A 15755-nucleotide genomic window follows, 5' to 3' on the forward strand; every position below is an offset into this window, starting at 1 on the left:
TTGCTGGTGACTATGCAGTATTCAGAAGAATATCAGTCCTGGAGGTGTGTGAGAGCATGTACAAAGGATAATAAAACTGCAGGAAAAGATTCAAAAAGGATATAAAAAAATGTTATTGTTAATAGTGAAGAACACTAATGACTTCAGTGTTCTGGTGTAAAGGCTACGAGAGGTATTGTGAAATCTCCAATAAGATTTCAGCTCCATCTTTTCAGTGTTTTAAGAAGGTGGAACTAATAAAGGCATGACAAATGGGTGAAATCGTGTATAATATGAGCCCAGTCACTGTCGGTGAAAGGTTCCCAAAAGACAGCGTTCAACATGACATAGCAAGATCACTTGTTTTAATATATCACATTTTATTCAGTTACTACTTTGAAGAATATGCTCAATCTAAAAGAGTCAAACTAGTTAAAGAACTACCTGAATGTCAGGAACATCTAGAACTCTGCTGTTTTAGCAGCTTGGAATTGGATGCAAAATTGTAAGAAAAAACCCAGAGTGAAAGATTCTGAGTTTTTTTAAACAATCAGTGGAAATATGGAAAGAAATAATTACCAGAAAACATACGGTGAGCAAGAAACACAAAATATTCTTTATTAAATATACAAAATTTGTGAAACAGAATTGCATCACGGATTGTAAACTTTCCAATCTTACATACTACCTCAAGCACATTCCACCAGCTACACAGTTGAGGAGAAAAATACAATCAGTTTAAACTGAAATGCAAAAAAAACCAAAAAACAAAACAAAACCTCTGTAAAATGGAAGACGTGAAAGAGGATGTGCCGAGTCACACGTAATGTGCAGTCTCTACAGTCATCTATGCAACTCGATTTCGCAATCGCACAGCAGGACTGAGACGACGGGATAGGTCCGGATGCTTGTGTATGCTCGTGTATGCTTTGAGCTCACTGGCTAGTTATCTGTCGTGACGTTAAAAGTAGGCCGAGTGCTTAAATCACGGAGCGATTAGAAAGTGCAGTACGGTGTAAAGAAGATCTAACTATACCGATACCAGACAGACAGGTACAGTTTTATTCTGACAGTTAAGTAGTGCAAGAACATCCACAAATGCTGTTAAAAGTGGCATCCTATCAGAATACTTTATGGTGTATCACTCTGCTCCATAGATTAAGTTTCAAGGCTTCTTTTTAAATAAATATGTACACACTTTATTTTTGGCATTTCACAGGAAATCACTGTTTCTACTCATTTTCTATTGTTATGCATACATTGTACTTTTGTGCAGCAGTGACCTAAACAATATCAAAACAAAGCATTAGAAAAAACTGAGAGAACAGAAAAATATCAGTGAACAGATGGCTTTTCTTTCTCAAAACCTGCCTCGGGCCCCGACAAGTTCAAACGAAGTGCTCGATTCTCAATGAACACCAAAAAACAAAAATAAGGCAGCATTTGGCATTTCAATACGGCATATATGCTGTAGAACGCGGTATATATCCCTTTGTAACACCTGAAAGCTGTAGCGATATGTGTGCTTGAGCAGAAGCATATGTGACACCCAAGACACTGAGGGAGGGAAGTCAAGTACCAGCATGTCGCAGGCATCTTCTTCTTAACGTGGTGTCGAGAACGCACACGTGGGAAGGCAGAAGCATGAGATCAAATAGCTGGGATGGCTGATCCTGATACTGACTGGATACTGAGTGATACTGTCTTCACCTGATAACACCGTGACCCATGCTAGAATCAGTTAGCTTATGTGGCTGAGCATAACATGCCCAAAGAACAGAAAGAAGAAAAGAGGAAAAAAAAAAGAGGACGGAACAAGCAAATAAATGGGTGAAAGAAAAAGAAGAAAACACCATTCACTTGCTGGCTAAGAACACTTTTGAACATTCAAAGGCTACAATCAGTTCCCAGTAATGTCCACGTGACAAAGGCTGAAATCTGCTCATTTGGTTTGTAGTTTCAAACACGAGTCAGAGCACTCGGTACTTATCAGGGAACATTAGTAGAGTCTTAATCCAACACCAAACACGCACAGACACACACTCTGGAAATAGTGGCACGACTCAAACGTTGCAGAAAGCCATACCAAAAGAAACATATCAGTGGTTTTGCACATTTTTATCATGAATTTGCCTTTTTAGTTCACTTTGCATGATTTCTATTTGAAGATTTCTTCCTTCCTTCCAGATAGCCAGACTTTTGAGATCATTTCAATCAGGTCTCAACTTGCAGAGACTTGAAACTTTCCCTCTGTTGGAGGAAATGTTATGGTGCCTTTGTTATTTGTTAGCGGTGTTTCCATTGCGTACTGCAGCGGCTGCTGTTGGCGCTTCATTCTGACTCTATACACAGGGCCCAAAAAAGCCAAATCCAACATAAACTTTCACAAGTTTTACACATGAACTCCAGACAATGCAGGAGAAACTAGGTTGGGGGATTGCCCAGTGAACTGCTCAACACACAACAGGAGATACTGCTGCAAATACTCAATGTGGTTTTCCTTCAAATGTCAGGATTTTTAGTCTCTTTATGTCATTTTTGGCTTTTGAACTGGCAATTGAGCTAGCAACATCTCATTGCACTCCATAAAATGGCGACATTTTCTGAGCTACTATGACATGTAACAAGACAACAAAATGCTCACCCTGATCGATCGTGTCTTGAGAGGCTTTGATTTTCATGCCAAAAATAGCTGAAACAATGTCTGCCTTGAAAGAGGGGAATCAATCTACTACTTGACTGCATGCTGAAAAAAGGCCAACAACTGATGGACTAAATATGCAAAACCACCAGTATGTCTCTTCAGGTTGCTCTGCTCAAGCTACAAAGCTGCAACACTCACGAGGAAGTGTTGGTGTCGTTTCATCTCGAGTGAGGATATAGTCGGATAAACGTCATGTGGACTGAAACCCTACAATTTTCTCTCTTTTGTGATAAGGTGATAGAAGTGACAGGTGAGGTGAGAAGGAAAATTAATTGTTTTACAATCAAGATCCCAAAATTGAAGCATCTGGGTTTTTTAAACCCACCATCTGGCTTTGTGAACCTGAAAACAACCTGAGGACGCGCTACATTCATAAAACCACTCAGACCAAACCCTTCACCGAGGACGGGTTTCAGTACAGTAAAGCATGCCAGCTGGAAAACGTCGCCTCGACATCTCTCAGTGCCTAAATATTTGTATCAAAAAAGACAGCATAGCAGTGAAAAGACTAAAGAGCTGTTGTGGAGGTTAGAGTGAACAGATGCAACGTGAACTGCAAACCCTCTACCCCCCGCCTGAATTCGTCACTTGAATTTGGAGCGCACTTGCAGGAGGGTGGGCTTCTGCTCCATGATGCGCACCAGCAGTGTGTCAATGTAGTCCTCCAAATCTTTGACCTGCGGCTTCAGTTTCTTCAGCTCCGTCTCCCGCTTGGCCAGCAAAAGTTTCTGACGTTCATACTCCGCCTTCTGCCTCTCCAGCTCCGCCTCGCGTTGCACCAGCAGGTTGACCAGTTCGCTGTGGGTCAGGTGGTAGTATGACCCCGCTCCTTCTGTCAGTGACTTAAGACAAAAAGGAAAAAAAAAGGACAAGAAAGAAATATTAATTTAACAGGTACAGCCTTGTGTCTTTTCATTGCACTCATTACAGAATGAGATTCAGGCGTTACATAGCTACCTTGTAGAAAGGAAGTCAAGCTTCCTGGAGATTTCAAAACAAGTTTCTCAAGGTTCAACTACAGGCCCTGCTTTTTCCCCCCCTATTTTTATAAAGAATATTGCGAAGGACATGCCTGTTCCTGAACTGCACCTTTATACAGATGATATAATACCCTACTCAGTTAGCTCTTCTCTAAGTCAGGCCATTTAGGAGATCCAGACTGCTTTTGAACTGCTGCAGCCATCATTGCCTGGTTTGAAGTTGCTTCTTAATACTAAGGAAACAAAACCTATGCTGTTCACTCCCAGATCTCGACAGTGGCTAGGACTATACTGCCTCACAGCAAGAAGGTCCTGCGTTTGAATCCACTTATTGGTTGGGGCGCTTCCGTGTTCAGGTTCTCCTTGAGGTTTTTCTCTGAGTGCTAGGGCTTCCTCCCACACTCCAAAGACATCCTGGTTATTCTAAGCTGCCTGTAAATGTGAATGGGAGCATGAAAGCCTTTTTTCTGTCTGTTAGCCCTTTTCATAGACACTCCACCCCTACCCCCGTCTCCCAACCTTAAACTGGATTAGTGGAAAAAAAAACAAAAAAAAAAACACAGATGGACAGACTAATGAAATATCCCAGATCTCAAATAATCTCGGTATTCATACGCTAGGAGAAGACTTAGTGTAAAAAGGGTAATCCTACAAATACACATGTGTCTTGCTGGATGATAGACTTTTCTTTAACATCATATTGTGTACACACTGGTTTTTCTATTATCAGAATAGGGCCTTTTTTAAATTTAGCACTCAGGAAAACACTCGGACATAATATGTTTTTAAAGGTTTTCATTATGATTCTATTATTTGTTCTAGACTTCGTGTATCACAGTTATTTGTATTTCATATCAAATTCATTGTCCAGTACACATTCCCATGTATTTTGTGGTCTAGACAACGTCACTGGTATAACTATATTAACAAATCCGTACTGAATAAGCACCCCCCTTTTTATCTCTTTATTTACTTAACATTACAAAAAGCTACTATGATCTTCACTACTTTAAATATCTCCTCATTAGGGCACTGAGTTTTTTGCTGTTATGTGTTTTTAAGGTAGTAGGACCTGGTTCTCTTATTTTGCACTGTGTTCATGGAATAACTTTCAGAGGACACTAAAGCTGAATGCGTTTGTCTCGCTGGGAGAGCTCAGAACTCTTATAAAATCTTCTGTTACTACAAAGTACAATTCTTATAACGTAAGCCATTTTATTTTATGTTAGCAGTTTATTTCAATTTTTTTCGATTTTTTTCAAACACTGTACCTTCTTCCTTTCGCCCTCCTGCTCCGTCAGCTGGCTGCTCCTTCCGTGGTGGATGGTGGACTTTAGCTTCTCCAGGCCTGTGGCCAGCACTGACCGCTTCTCCTCAGCCTGCATGGCAGTGGGCAGGGGCTTCACTGGGTGGGGGCTGGATGTGACAAGACATACACACAGTCACACCACCACACTTGATACAACACCGCACTCTGACTCTTATATTTTATATGAAGTTTTTTTTCAGTTGAGGTTAGGTGAAAAACCCGGTTGCCATACTGGAGTTCCACAACTCTTGGATATATTTAACTTTAAAAAAAAGCCAACTATGCTTCAACAATATACATCAGGACTATTTCTGCATGTGAAATGATGATCGCAGCTACATTAATAATAACCCAGGATTCTACAATATAAGTATAATACTGGATTCTAGCACTTCAGCCCCAAACATCTTCTTAATAAACTAATGCAAGAAACCCAATCAGTCCGTAGCTTAAAAAAAAAGGACTCACATCAGCCACATGGTGGCTGTGAGGAGCTATAGGCTGACAATAGTGCATTTTACTACTGTAACGAACAGAGACAAGAAAACCGTCTTGCTGCTTTGTTACACTGATTTGCATGCAGGGCAACAAACAGCCAAAAACTAGCCCTCTATTTGAGTCAGCTTAAAGGATCTTCTGAAACTCTACAGTTGACCTGCATTCATAGGAAATCTGAGTCGACTTGCTGAACTTTCATGCTCTCAATCAGCAACAAATCTTTCTTTATTCCAGGTATTGCAGGTTAAGCTGTTATTTAAACGCAACAGATTGGCCTGTGGACCTCCAGGGTGACATCAGGTGCTTAAGGACTCCTTGCTTTAAGTGATTAAGACCAGAGGAGGTTAGACAGGTGTAAGATGTCTTATTAAAAGAAGTAATGGTGAAAATTGAAAAGACCTTAAAAACCGAGAGACTTAATTGCATGCACTGGTGCAATCAATCATGTAGAATTGTATTAAATATGTTATTACCCAGAGGTGGAAAGGAAATGCTACCAGTGACAAAACAACACCTTTTGTGTCTTGCAAAAAAAAGCCTGTTTTTTGCTTGAGATTTTGGCAAATGAGGATGGCTGTGTGAGAACTCTAGCTGGCCCTGTGGGGAAAGGGGAGGTATGTGAGTGTTTGTGTGCGTTGGGCGTGTGAGTGTGTGTATTCGAAAGGGAGTTGGAGGTGTGTGGTAGGAAATGGGGCAAAATAATAACTGCTAATTGGCCTGAGGCTTTTTTTCCCCTCCCGTTACCACAGCCAGGACACATGAAAGACACCTACAGAAGAGTTTTGTTAACACCAATGTTGTTGTGTGTGTGTTTTAACAAAGTGAAGCAAAAAGGGAAGATCACACCACAGGGATGAGACAGGATGTGCAGTTGGCGCAGAAGAAAAGCAGGCGGAAGCAGAGCGCCAGAAGGAGACCAAAGAGATGACAGGATAGAAATTTCTGCAAGTAGTCCTTCCTCTTCACCTCGTCACCAAGCACTGAGCATGTGCAACCTCACCTGTTCTGCTGACTGGCTGCCTGCTGCTGCTGCTGCTCTGCCTCCTGTTGCAGTGGCATTGGTGCTGTGGCTTGCGTTGAGCTGGGCGGTAACCTCGCTGAAGCGTTGGCAAAGGGAGAGAAGGCAGGAAGCGCTACAGGGGAGCAAATACTTTCAGGAGCAAGAGAAGGAGCAAAGGAAATCAGAGAGGGAAGGTCGGGGCCTGGCTGAGACGAGGTGGAACCCTGTACCCCGCCAGGATCACTACCAAAAGAGGGTAGGAGGAGCTCGTCGAAGGGAGTTGCCAGTGTGCCCTCAGACTGGGAGCGGTGTAGTGTAACATTCTGTGTAGGAGCGCATATCGAGGACGTAGCATCCGAGACCTCACCAGCACTCTTCAGATTACAGCTCATAAAAGAGTCCGGCTGTGCTGCAGGGAATGATTGCAAGTCTCCTATTGGGAAGGTTGGCTCAAGAGTCGTCGTCTTGTCCTGAGCAGCTTGGGGAGATGCTTCAGATTTGTCAGTTTCCCCGATTTCCCCATTAGATAACTTGGATGCATTTGTAGAATCCATTAAGCCCAACGCAGCATCTGCAGTTGTTTTAACATCCTTCAGCTGCATCGTCTCATTTGGCTCAGAGACGCTGGAACTTTTGGAGGAAGAGTGAGACACGCAGGTTTGGTAATCCTGTGAGTCAATACTGACATTCAGACTTTGGAGAAAGCTGCTGGAGCTCTGATCAGATATCCGTCTGTGCAACTGAGTGTCATCAAAGTCTTGGCTAGGACTGTTTGCAATCTGACTGATGTTGAGTAAATCACCAAGGCTGCTAAATGGCACATGAGAATTGGGGCTAACATCCTGGCCTGCTAAATGAGCCCTCTCAAAGGGTTCAACCAATGAAGCCTGCTTGACATCAGGGGAGGAGGTTGTGATGTGTAATGATGGTAGTGTGGAGGATCTTTCTTGATCTGGAGTTGCAGGATTCCTCACTTTTATATTATTGTCTTTAGAGCCATCATTTAAATCTTTAGAAAAATCCTCTATAGAGACCTTTAAATCATTTATGTTTCTTTCTTGCCCTACATTGTCCGACTGTGAAAAGATGATGGACTTTAGTTGTGGTTTAGAGAGTTCAGGCAACAAGTCAGGGTATACAATATTAGAATTGTTACGTGTTTCAGCATCTGCACCATCAGTTCCTATCTCCTCTGTGATTGATGGATGTGGATGCCCAAGTACTGTGGGCTGTGGTGCCAAAGACCCTGCTGAACCACTCAAGTCTACCTTTCCGCTATCCTTAGGCTCAATAACAGTTTGCTGAACAACATCAACTAAAGATAGATCATTTGACCTGTAAGTAGTGTCATCTTCAGATTCTGAGCCCCTTTTATTTTTTACATCCGTTGACCCAAAGATGTTGCTTTCAGTGTCTTCAAATGAGGATGCAGAGACTTTATCAGAATAAGAGGAAACACATGACAGAAAATCCTCTTCTGCTGAACTGCCGAGACCTGAAGAACTAGGATCTGGAGAGCTGCTGCTGAGTTGTACAGACGGGGTGCGGCAAGGAGCTCGACTCATGTTCGTGTCGGGTATTTCACTGGTAGCGCTGGTGTCCTGATTAGTTTCAGAGCAAGTGTTCAGTTTCAGAGAGTTAGTGGAAGTATTTAAAGTTACATCATTGTGCTCAAAACTTCTGTGTTCTGGGATTGTTTCAAGGAATTGTGGGAAAGTGTTATGGTAATGCATGTTAGTGTTGGTCACTTGGCTGGCTAGCTGATAATAATGCAGTGCATCAGTCACATTTGTGTTTCGATCGGCTTTATTATTGCAGTGTTCCAGCAGATGGTCGCTGGGTGGTTTTTGCTGCGTTTTGCAGCCTGTGGAGAGATCCTCAGGAGACTGCAGCCTGCCAGCTGCAAATGCTTCAAAGGATTCGTCCCACTCTGAATCCGGTTCCACACTGCTAACAGACATAAAAGGGTTGGATGACTTCTTGAGTAACGGTTTCTTTCCTTCCACGAGAGTTAGAGGAAGTCCTCTCATCCCAGCTTTCGTGACCTCTGTGCTGCTTGCATCAGCATCAGTGATGGATTCCTCGGCAGCTGAGTTGCCGTGGGTGAGGACAGAGTTAGAGTTACTCGGCTGTGGAAAGAGTTGAGCTATAGGGGGCCGGGAACTGGAAAGATAGGGCAGAGGAGGCGGTGTAGGTTTAAGTTGCTGAGTGGTTATCATGTCTTCATAGAAAGGGTTGTGCTGGATTAGAGAAAAGAAAGGGTTGGATTGTGATATAGGGGGTGGTGAGGTCGGTGAGTGGCAGAAAGGGTTAGTATGGTGCAGGTTTGGAACCATGGAGGTATGCTCTACAAGGGGACCCAGAGGGTGGTGACTAGGTGGAAGAGGTGGTAAGTGGGGATCAGTGCTGGGTTCTAATTTAGGTGAGACCACCAGGCTGTGAAAGGAAGGCACACAGTCCTCTTGATTAGTTTGGATCATTCACACAGAATAACCGCACGCTGAAGAGGGCTTTTCTGTCTCAAATCACGATTTAAAGAACATACTTGTACAGAGTGCTCACATGAATCAAATCAGTCGAAGCTGCAGTCCCCTTTATTCTTTAAAACCACTACTAATTAGTGTATAAACTGAAGTGGAAGAGTTTGCACACACAATTTGAAGCCAGCAACACACATCAAAAAGCTGCAGCAAAGCAAACATAATGCCAAAAAACAAAAACATGAAAAAACAAAACAAAAACCATGACTCACTTTAAAAATAGTATTCTAGAAGTAGAGTTGCAAAGAGGTTGGTAATCACAACCTCTAACAGTGCATGATAGCATTAAGAAATTGAGAGAATCATATTGGGAATGTCCAACTGCTGTAATCATCTACTATAAAAATCTATAAAAACCTTTAAAAAAGCATGTTTGTTACCGTATTTTCCGCACTATAAGGTGCACTTAAAATCCTTTAATTTTCTTAAAAATCGGCAGTGTGCCTTATAATCCGGTGCGCCTTATGTATGGTAAGCTACCAAGCCGCACCGCTTGATGGATTGTCGGAGCATTATGGCTACCATAGTCAGGGAGCCTCGCGGAGTAATCTGGGTCCAAAGATCCGTTTACTTCAGGTTCTATAGTCAAACAAACACTGAGGCACACCGAGAGTTAAAAACTGCCTAAATTCTTTCATCTTTAATAAAATGATCAGCGTTGCTGCTTTACCAGGTGTAACAATTAAGTTTAACATCCTGGCATCCATGAAAACAGGATTTATTAAATTTAACAGGGTTAGAAGTTAGCAGAATGTTAGCAGGAAGTTAGCTCACTCCTTTTGCTTACCTAAACATGATATACCATTTTCTGACTGAGAGATTTCTGGAAAAAAATGTAAACTATCACTCTGCTCTGCTCTGCTATCACTTGCAACATAAATAAAGATAGAAAACTAAACAGCAGTGACGTTTGTAGGGTTACTGAAGTTGGGCTAGCTGGTATATAATGCTGTGCTACGTGATCGCTAGCGACACAGCTATTTTAGCATAACATAAACACTGGAGGATGAATGCTAACCTTTTTCCACTCGATAAAAGTTAGTGTGTTTTTGACAAATGCAATCGCATGGAAAGATGGTATAAACGGACCAAACTTCAGTCAGGAGAATGACTGAGATAATCTATCCACAATACGAGGTTAGTCATTAATGTAAGATAAGATAACCTTTATTAGTCCCACACGTGGGAAATTTGTTTTGTTACAGCAGTGGACAGTGCAAAGTTACATAGCAAACATTATAAGGCGTTTAATGCGCCTTATAATCCGGTGTGCCTTATGGTCCGAAAAATACGGTAAGTAAGACCTTCAGTTCCAGGTACACTTCATTGAAGACTTTAATTGAAAAAGCTGAATTAAAAAACAGATATTACATTTTTAATTGTTGACATCAGTCATATGCATGCACGTGTCTTCACGTCTTCCATCCAAAACACTTTGCATCTAAAACATTAATGGCCGTCTCTTCTCTGTTTTCATTGGCCCTTCATGTAATAATTTGCGAGAAACGTTGACGCAGCTAGGCGTAGTCATTGCTTAGCGCTAACTGCACCAACTTGGCACCTTTCTCAACTCCAGTATCTAAAAGCATGTGGGTGCGTAGGCTGAGAAAATGTATAGTTACAGAGGCAGCAGAAAGGCCCTGTGTGTACTATGGTCCAGAATAGCTGACCCCTTACTTCTACGAGCAGGTGCTTATCTGGCCAATATTTTGTTTACACTCTGTGTATGAAAATATTACGACATCGACTTATTTTTTTCCCCCCCACCTTGGTTAAGTAAATTGATTTAAAAAATTTAAATCATGAGTTTTGGGAGACCTGAATGAAAGATTAATAATGTATTTACTACTATTTACCACCGACAGCAGTGCAGAAAGTGCAGTAAGGCCTGTGACACCCCCAAAATAAATTACCCACTTAAATACAGTGGGGCAAAAAAGTATTTAGTCAGCCACCGATTGTGCAAGTTCCCCCACTTAAAATGATGACAGAGGTCAGTAATTTGCACCAGAGGTACACTTCAACTGCGAGAGACAGAATGTGAAAAAAAAAAAAAAAATCCATGAATCCACATGGTAGGATTTGTAAAGAATTTATTCGTAAATTAGGGTGGAAAATAAGTATTTGGTCACCTCAAACAAGGAAAATCTCTGGCTCTCACAGACCTGTAACGTCTTCTGTAAGAAGCTTTTCTGTCCCCCACTCGTTACCTGTATGAATGGCACCTGTTTGAACTCATCATCTGTATAAAAGACACCTGTCCACAGCCTCAAACAGTCAGACTCCAAACTCCGCCATGGCCAAGACCAAAGAGCTTTCGAAGGACACCAGGAAAAGTATTGTAGACCTGCACCAGACTGGGAAGAGTGAATCTACAATAGGCAAGCAGCTTGGTGTGAAAAAATCAACTGTGGGAGCAATCATCAGAAAATGGAAGACATACAAGACCACTGATAATCTCCCTCCATCTGGGGCTCCACGCAGGATCTCATCCCGTGGGGTCAAAATGATCATGAGAACGGTGAGCAAAGATCCCAGAACCACACGGGGGGACCTGGTGAATGACCTGCAGAGAGCTGGGACCAAAGTAACAAAGGTCACCATCAGTAACACACTACAACGGCAGGGAATCAAATCCCGCAGTGCCAGACGTGTTCCGCTGCTGAAGCCAGTGCATGTCCAGGCCCGTCTGAAGTTTGCCAGAGAGCACATGGATGATACAGCAGAGGATTGGGAGAATGTCATGTGGTCAGATGAAACCAAAGTAGAACTTTTTGGTATAAACTCAACTCGTCGTGTTTGGAGGAAGAAGAATACTGAGTTGCATCCCAAGAACACCATACCTACTGTGAAGCATGGGGGTGGAAACATCATGCTATGGGGCTGTTTTTCTGCCAAGGGGACAGGACGACTGATCCGTGTTAAAGACAGAATGAATGGGGCCATGTATCGTGAGATTTTGAGCCAAAACCTCCTTCCATCAGTGAGAACTTTGAAGATAAAACGAGGCTGGGTCTTCCAACATGACAATGATCCAAAACACACCGCCCGGGCAACAAAGGAGTGGATCCGTAAGAAGCATTTGAAAGTCCTGGAGTGGCCTAGCCAGTCTCCAGACCTCAACCCCATAGAAAATCTGTGGCGGGAGTTGAAAGTCCGTGTTGCTCGGCGACAGCCCCAAAACATCACTGCTCTCGAGAAGATCTGCATGGAGGAATGGGCCAAAATACCAGCTACTGTGTGTGCGAACCTGGTAAAGACCTATAGTAAACGTTTGACCTCTGTTATTGCCAACAAAGGTTATGTTACAAAGTATTGAGTTGTATTTTTGTTATTGACCAAATACTTATTTTCCACCCTGATTTACGAATAAATTCTTTACAAATCCTACCATGTGGATTCATGGATTTTTTTTTTTCACATTCTGTCTCTCACAGTTGAAGTGTACCTCTGGTGCAAATTACTGACCTCTGTCATCATTTTAGGTGGGGGAACTTGCACAATCGGTGGCTGACTAAATACTTTTTTGCCCCACTGTATGCACTTGTGTTAGAAGTGGATATAAAATAAGACGAGGTTTTCTTCCCCCACTTTCTCCCTGCCCATAAACACACACACACAACCTGTAATAGAAGAATGATTTCTTTTTCCCAGCTCACATCATCATCTTTCCAATGAAATGAACATTATTACTGAAGCATATTACAGCGTGCACAAGGTTGAAAGTTGACAGAGCTAATTTCACAAGAGCAGCTCTCCTCCTCCATCTGCACTGCAGATACCTGCTGTAACCAGAGACTGAAACCAGGAGGGATATGTGCAAAGCTGGAAGCAATTTCTAGCTGTGATGCTGGTGCACAGGAAGTAAACATCTACGCCGTCATTTAACCCTCCTGAGAATGGGTTTAAGTTACGCTTTTGCTGCACTGTGAGCGTCATCGGTTTAAGCAAATAGTGGTAGACAACAGATATCGTGCAATGTCACGCCAAATGAGGTGCTCCACAGGAAATTGAGTGCTAATTTAGAGCCAGGAAGGAAGTCTGTTTCACTGCTACTCAAAACTGTTTGTCAAAACCTGTCACTGCTAGCCTCTGTCGTAGCTTGGTTGCCATGTCTGGTGGCAGTGGCCTGTACTCACTGGCTGTATCTGGCAACCTGCACTAGAGAGGCTAGAGAAAATTTTGTGCAGAGATTCATTTAGAAATTCATTTCAAGATCATTGATCTTGAAATAAAATACTAGATAAAATCTTTAAATGTGCAATACTAGGGTAACACCGCTATAACACTTTCTGTTACTCGAACACGCATTTGCATTCTGCTCTGCTGCCAAAATATCATCTTACACATCAAAAACATTCTTTGATGCCCTTATGATTGCTAAAGTAAGATAAAACGTATACGGGTCACATGCAATTACGCACCTCACTCTGTGAGTAATGATACTGGAAGTCTAAATGTGCAGGTACAAACTCTCAGCAGGCACTTTGTTTTTGGTTGCTTTTGACCTTCATTCAAATAATATTTGCACCAAAGGTTTAAACTGGTCGGACGTCTTCTCTGTGATCAGTGTGTATCTCACCTGGGTTTGCTCTGCGAGTCCTTTGATCCAAACCATCCCCTTTGTTTCTCGTCAGTTGCAGCATGGGCCCGCTCGCACTCATCCTTGGGCTGACTCTGTCCCTTCCCCGCATGAGAGAAAAAGTTCCTCCTCTGCTTTTTCCCCTGGAGGTCCCCCGCCTCCACTGTGGAAGCAAAGGACCATGACGTGGCTTCTGTCGGAGCAGCCTGTCCCAGGCGCTCCTCGTTTTCACCCAGCATCGGGCCGCTTTTCTCCAGAGCCGCAGCTATGGCTGCTTTTTCCTCCTCGCCGGGCTTGTCAAAGGACCAGCGGCGCCCATCTCCCACACCACCTTTAGGGAGATCTATGGAGGCCTGCTGACTGAGGTTCTGTAGAGACACGGAGAGAGGCATAGACTTCTGCAACAGTCCCAGGCCTAAAGAACCTGCAGGTTTTCCTGAGCCTGGGGCCTGGGGCTGCACGTTGTAAGAATGGCTTCCGTTGATGCAAACAGTGGGCTGAGGCACTGCAATGGTGATCTCACCGGCCTCATCACCAAACTCGCATTTGAGAGACGAAGACTTGGGCGACGTGTTTGCTGTGTGCTCTGCAAATCGTGGCGAGGAGGAGGGAATGGAAGAAAATTGAGAACAGAGGAAAACATATGACTTTACTCGATTAAACTTCAGCTGGTAAAGCCTTCTTGACATTTTCCTGACAATGTCTTTCAAAACAGAGCTGATCAGTGTTTCTGGCAGACAAAGGTGTCAATGAAAATTTACCCACGATTGCAGAATCTTTTCTAGAAACTGTGCTTCGTAGTGCAGCTTTTTAAACCCTGCTCTCAGTGTAGATGAGATTTCAGGGAGCACAACTATCAAGAAATAGAACTTCCACATGTATAACTTTAACTTAAAGTCTGTGACATTTACAGAATAACCTCGAAAACTCTTGCTAACAAATATTTCTGTTCCTTTGGTTGAAACACAACAGCTAACAAATCCATGTTCTAGACATTATCATACAAGAAGAATATTTCACTTTGATACTAAAGTGACAACAAGCTCACCTGGGCTGTTATCTGCTGTCAGGTTGCTGCTGTTACTGGGCGAGTTAGAGAGATCGGACACCACCACGCTGATACCGGCCGTGGGACTGAGGCTCCCACCCCGTGACGATGACTCGCTGCTCTCCGAGCCCAGGGACGTGCTGGACCGAGTGTCAGACGATTTTCGCAACTTTCCCCTCAAAAAGAAAGTTCTCATCTTGCTCCTCCGGACCTCGCCCCCTTCGTCGTCCTCATAATCCTCCTCTCCGCCTCCGTCGCTAGGAAGTCTTTGGCGCATGCGGTACAAAGAGCCATACCCACTCGGCAGGACGGCCGAAGAGGAGTCCTCGTCGCTGGATCTCCTCTTGCCTTTCATGCGCTCCTTCAGCTTGCCGAAGGTGGAGGCGCCTTTATCTTTGATGACAAGGTCGTACATGCTAGCTGTCAGGTTGTCGCGGGTGAACTGGATGGTGACTTGAATGTCTCCCCGTTCCTTCTCCTTCTTCCCAGTCTTCGAGTTGAGCCTGTACCACCTGCAACAGAAAAGAATCCATTTGCATGATTAACACACAAACACTATCACTCTCCAGTGAAAAGGCGTGTGAAAAGAAGTGAAAAGAAGCTGTATTATAGCATATTCAAATGTGCTGCTTTTCACTAGTTCATATCATCTTAAAGTATGTGTGTTCTGACTATCAGCAAAGGCTTATTTTTTATAGCTTCATGTTATTTGATACTTAAACCGGGCTTCTGTGCGTGCCCGGAAAAGAGCTGCAGAGTGCGAGGAACTATTTTGTGCACCTGTGGTTCCAGGTGCTCGTCACGGATCTGACAGCTGACCAAATCCAGAACAACCTCCTGAGAAAATATATTATGCATCATATTGAAAAATGCACAGGTGCATCTTTTTCCGCTGTCAATAAAAATCCAAACACAGAGCTGAAATGTTCTGGTGTTGATTACTCTTCTTACTATAGTAACAACAACTCAAAGTGCTTTTGTGACGAATCACATTAACAATTAGTTCGCCGCTGCGTGCAGCCATGAAGCAGTGTGAATGACTGTATTGTGATCATGAATGGGGCTAATCTGTCCTCGCACAGGGTAACAGGGTGTGCGAGTGTCTGCGACCTACT

General features: G+C 43.2%; 1 protein-coding gene across 1 annotated transcript in view; it reads right to left on the reverse strand.

Moving 5' to 3' along the window:
• Positions 1-1792: 1792 nt before the first annotated feature.
• The window catches only part of rab11fip5a (RAB11 family interacting protein 5a (class I)), a 35143-nt gene continuing 21180 nt past the window's right edge, over positions 1793-15755 (reverse strand). The window contains exons 2-6 of the mRNA XM_085342839.1: positions 14641-15152; positions 13593-14178; positions 6471-8906; positions 4935-5079; positions 1793-3525 (exon numbers count right to left, since the gene is read on the reverse strand). Of these exons, the coding sequence (XP_085198965.1) occupies positions 3268-3525; positions 4935-5079; positions 6471-8906; positions 13593-14178; positions 14641-15152 (3937 nt within the window). The 3' untranslated portion in view covers positions 1793-3267. The remainder of the gene's footprint in view (positions 3526-4934; positions 5080-6470; positions 8907-13592; positions 14179-14640; positions 15153-15755) is intronic.

This window comes from Diplotaxodon limnothrissa, linkage group LG19, assembly GCF_057381915.1.
Source record: "Diplotaxodon limnothrissa isolate DT_005_m linkage group LG19, D_limnothrissa_male_GT1.1, whole genome shotgun sequence".
Taxonomy (NCBI): Eukaryota; Metazoa; Chordata; class Actinopteri; order Cichliformes; family Cichlidae; genus Diplotaxodon; species Diplotaxodon limnothrissa.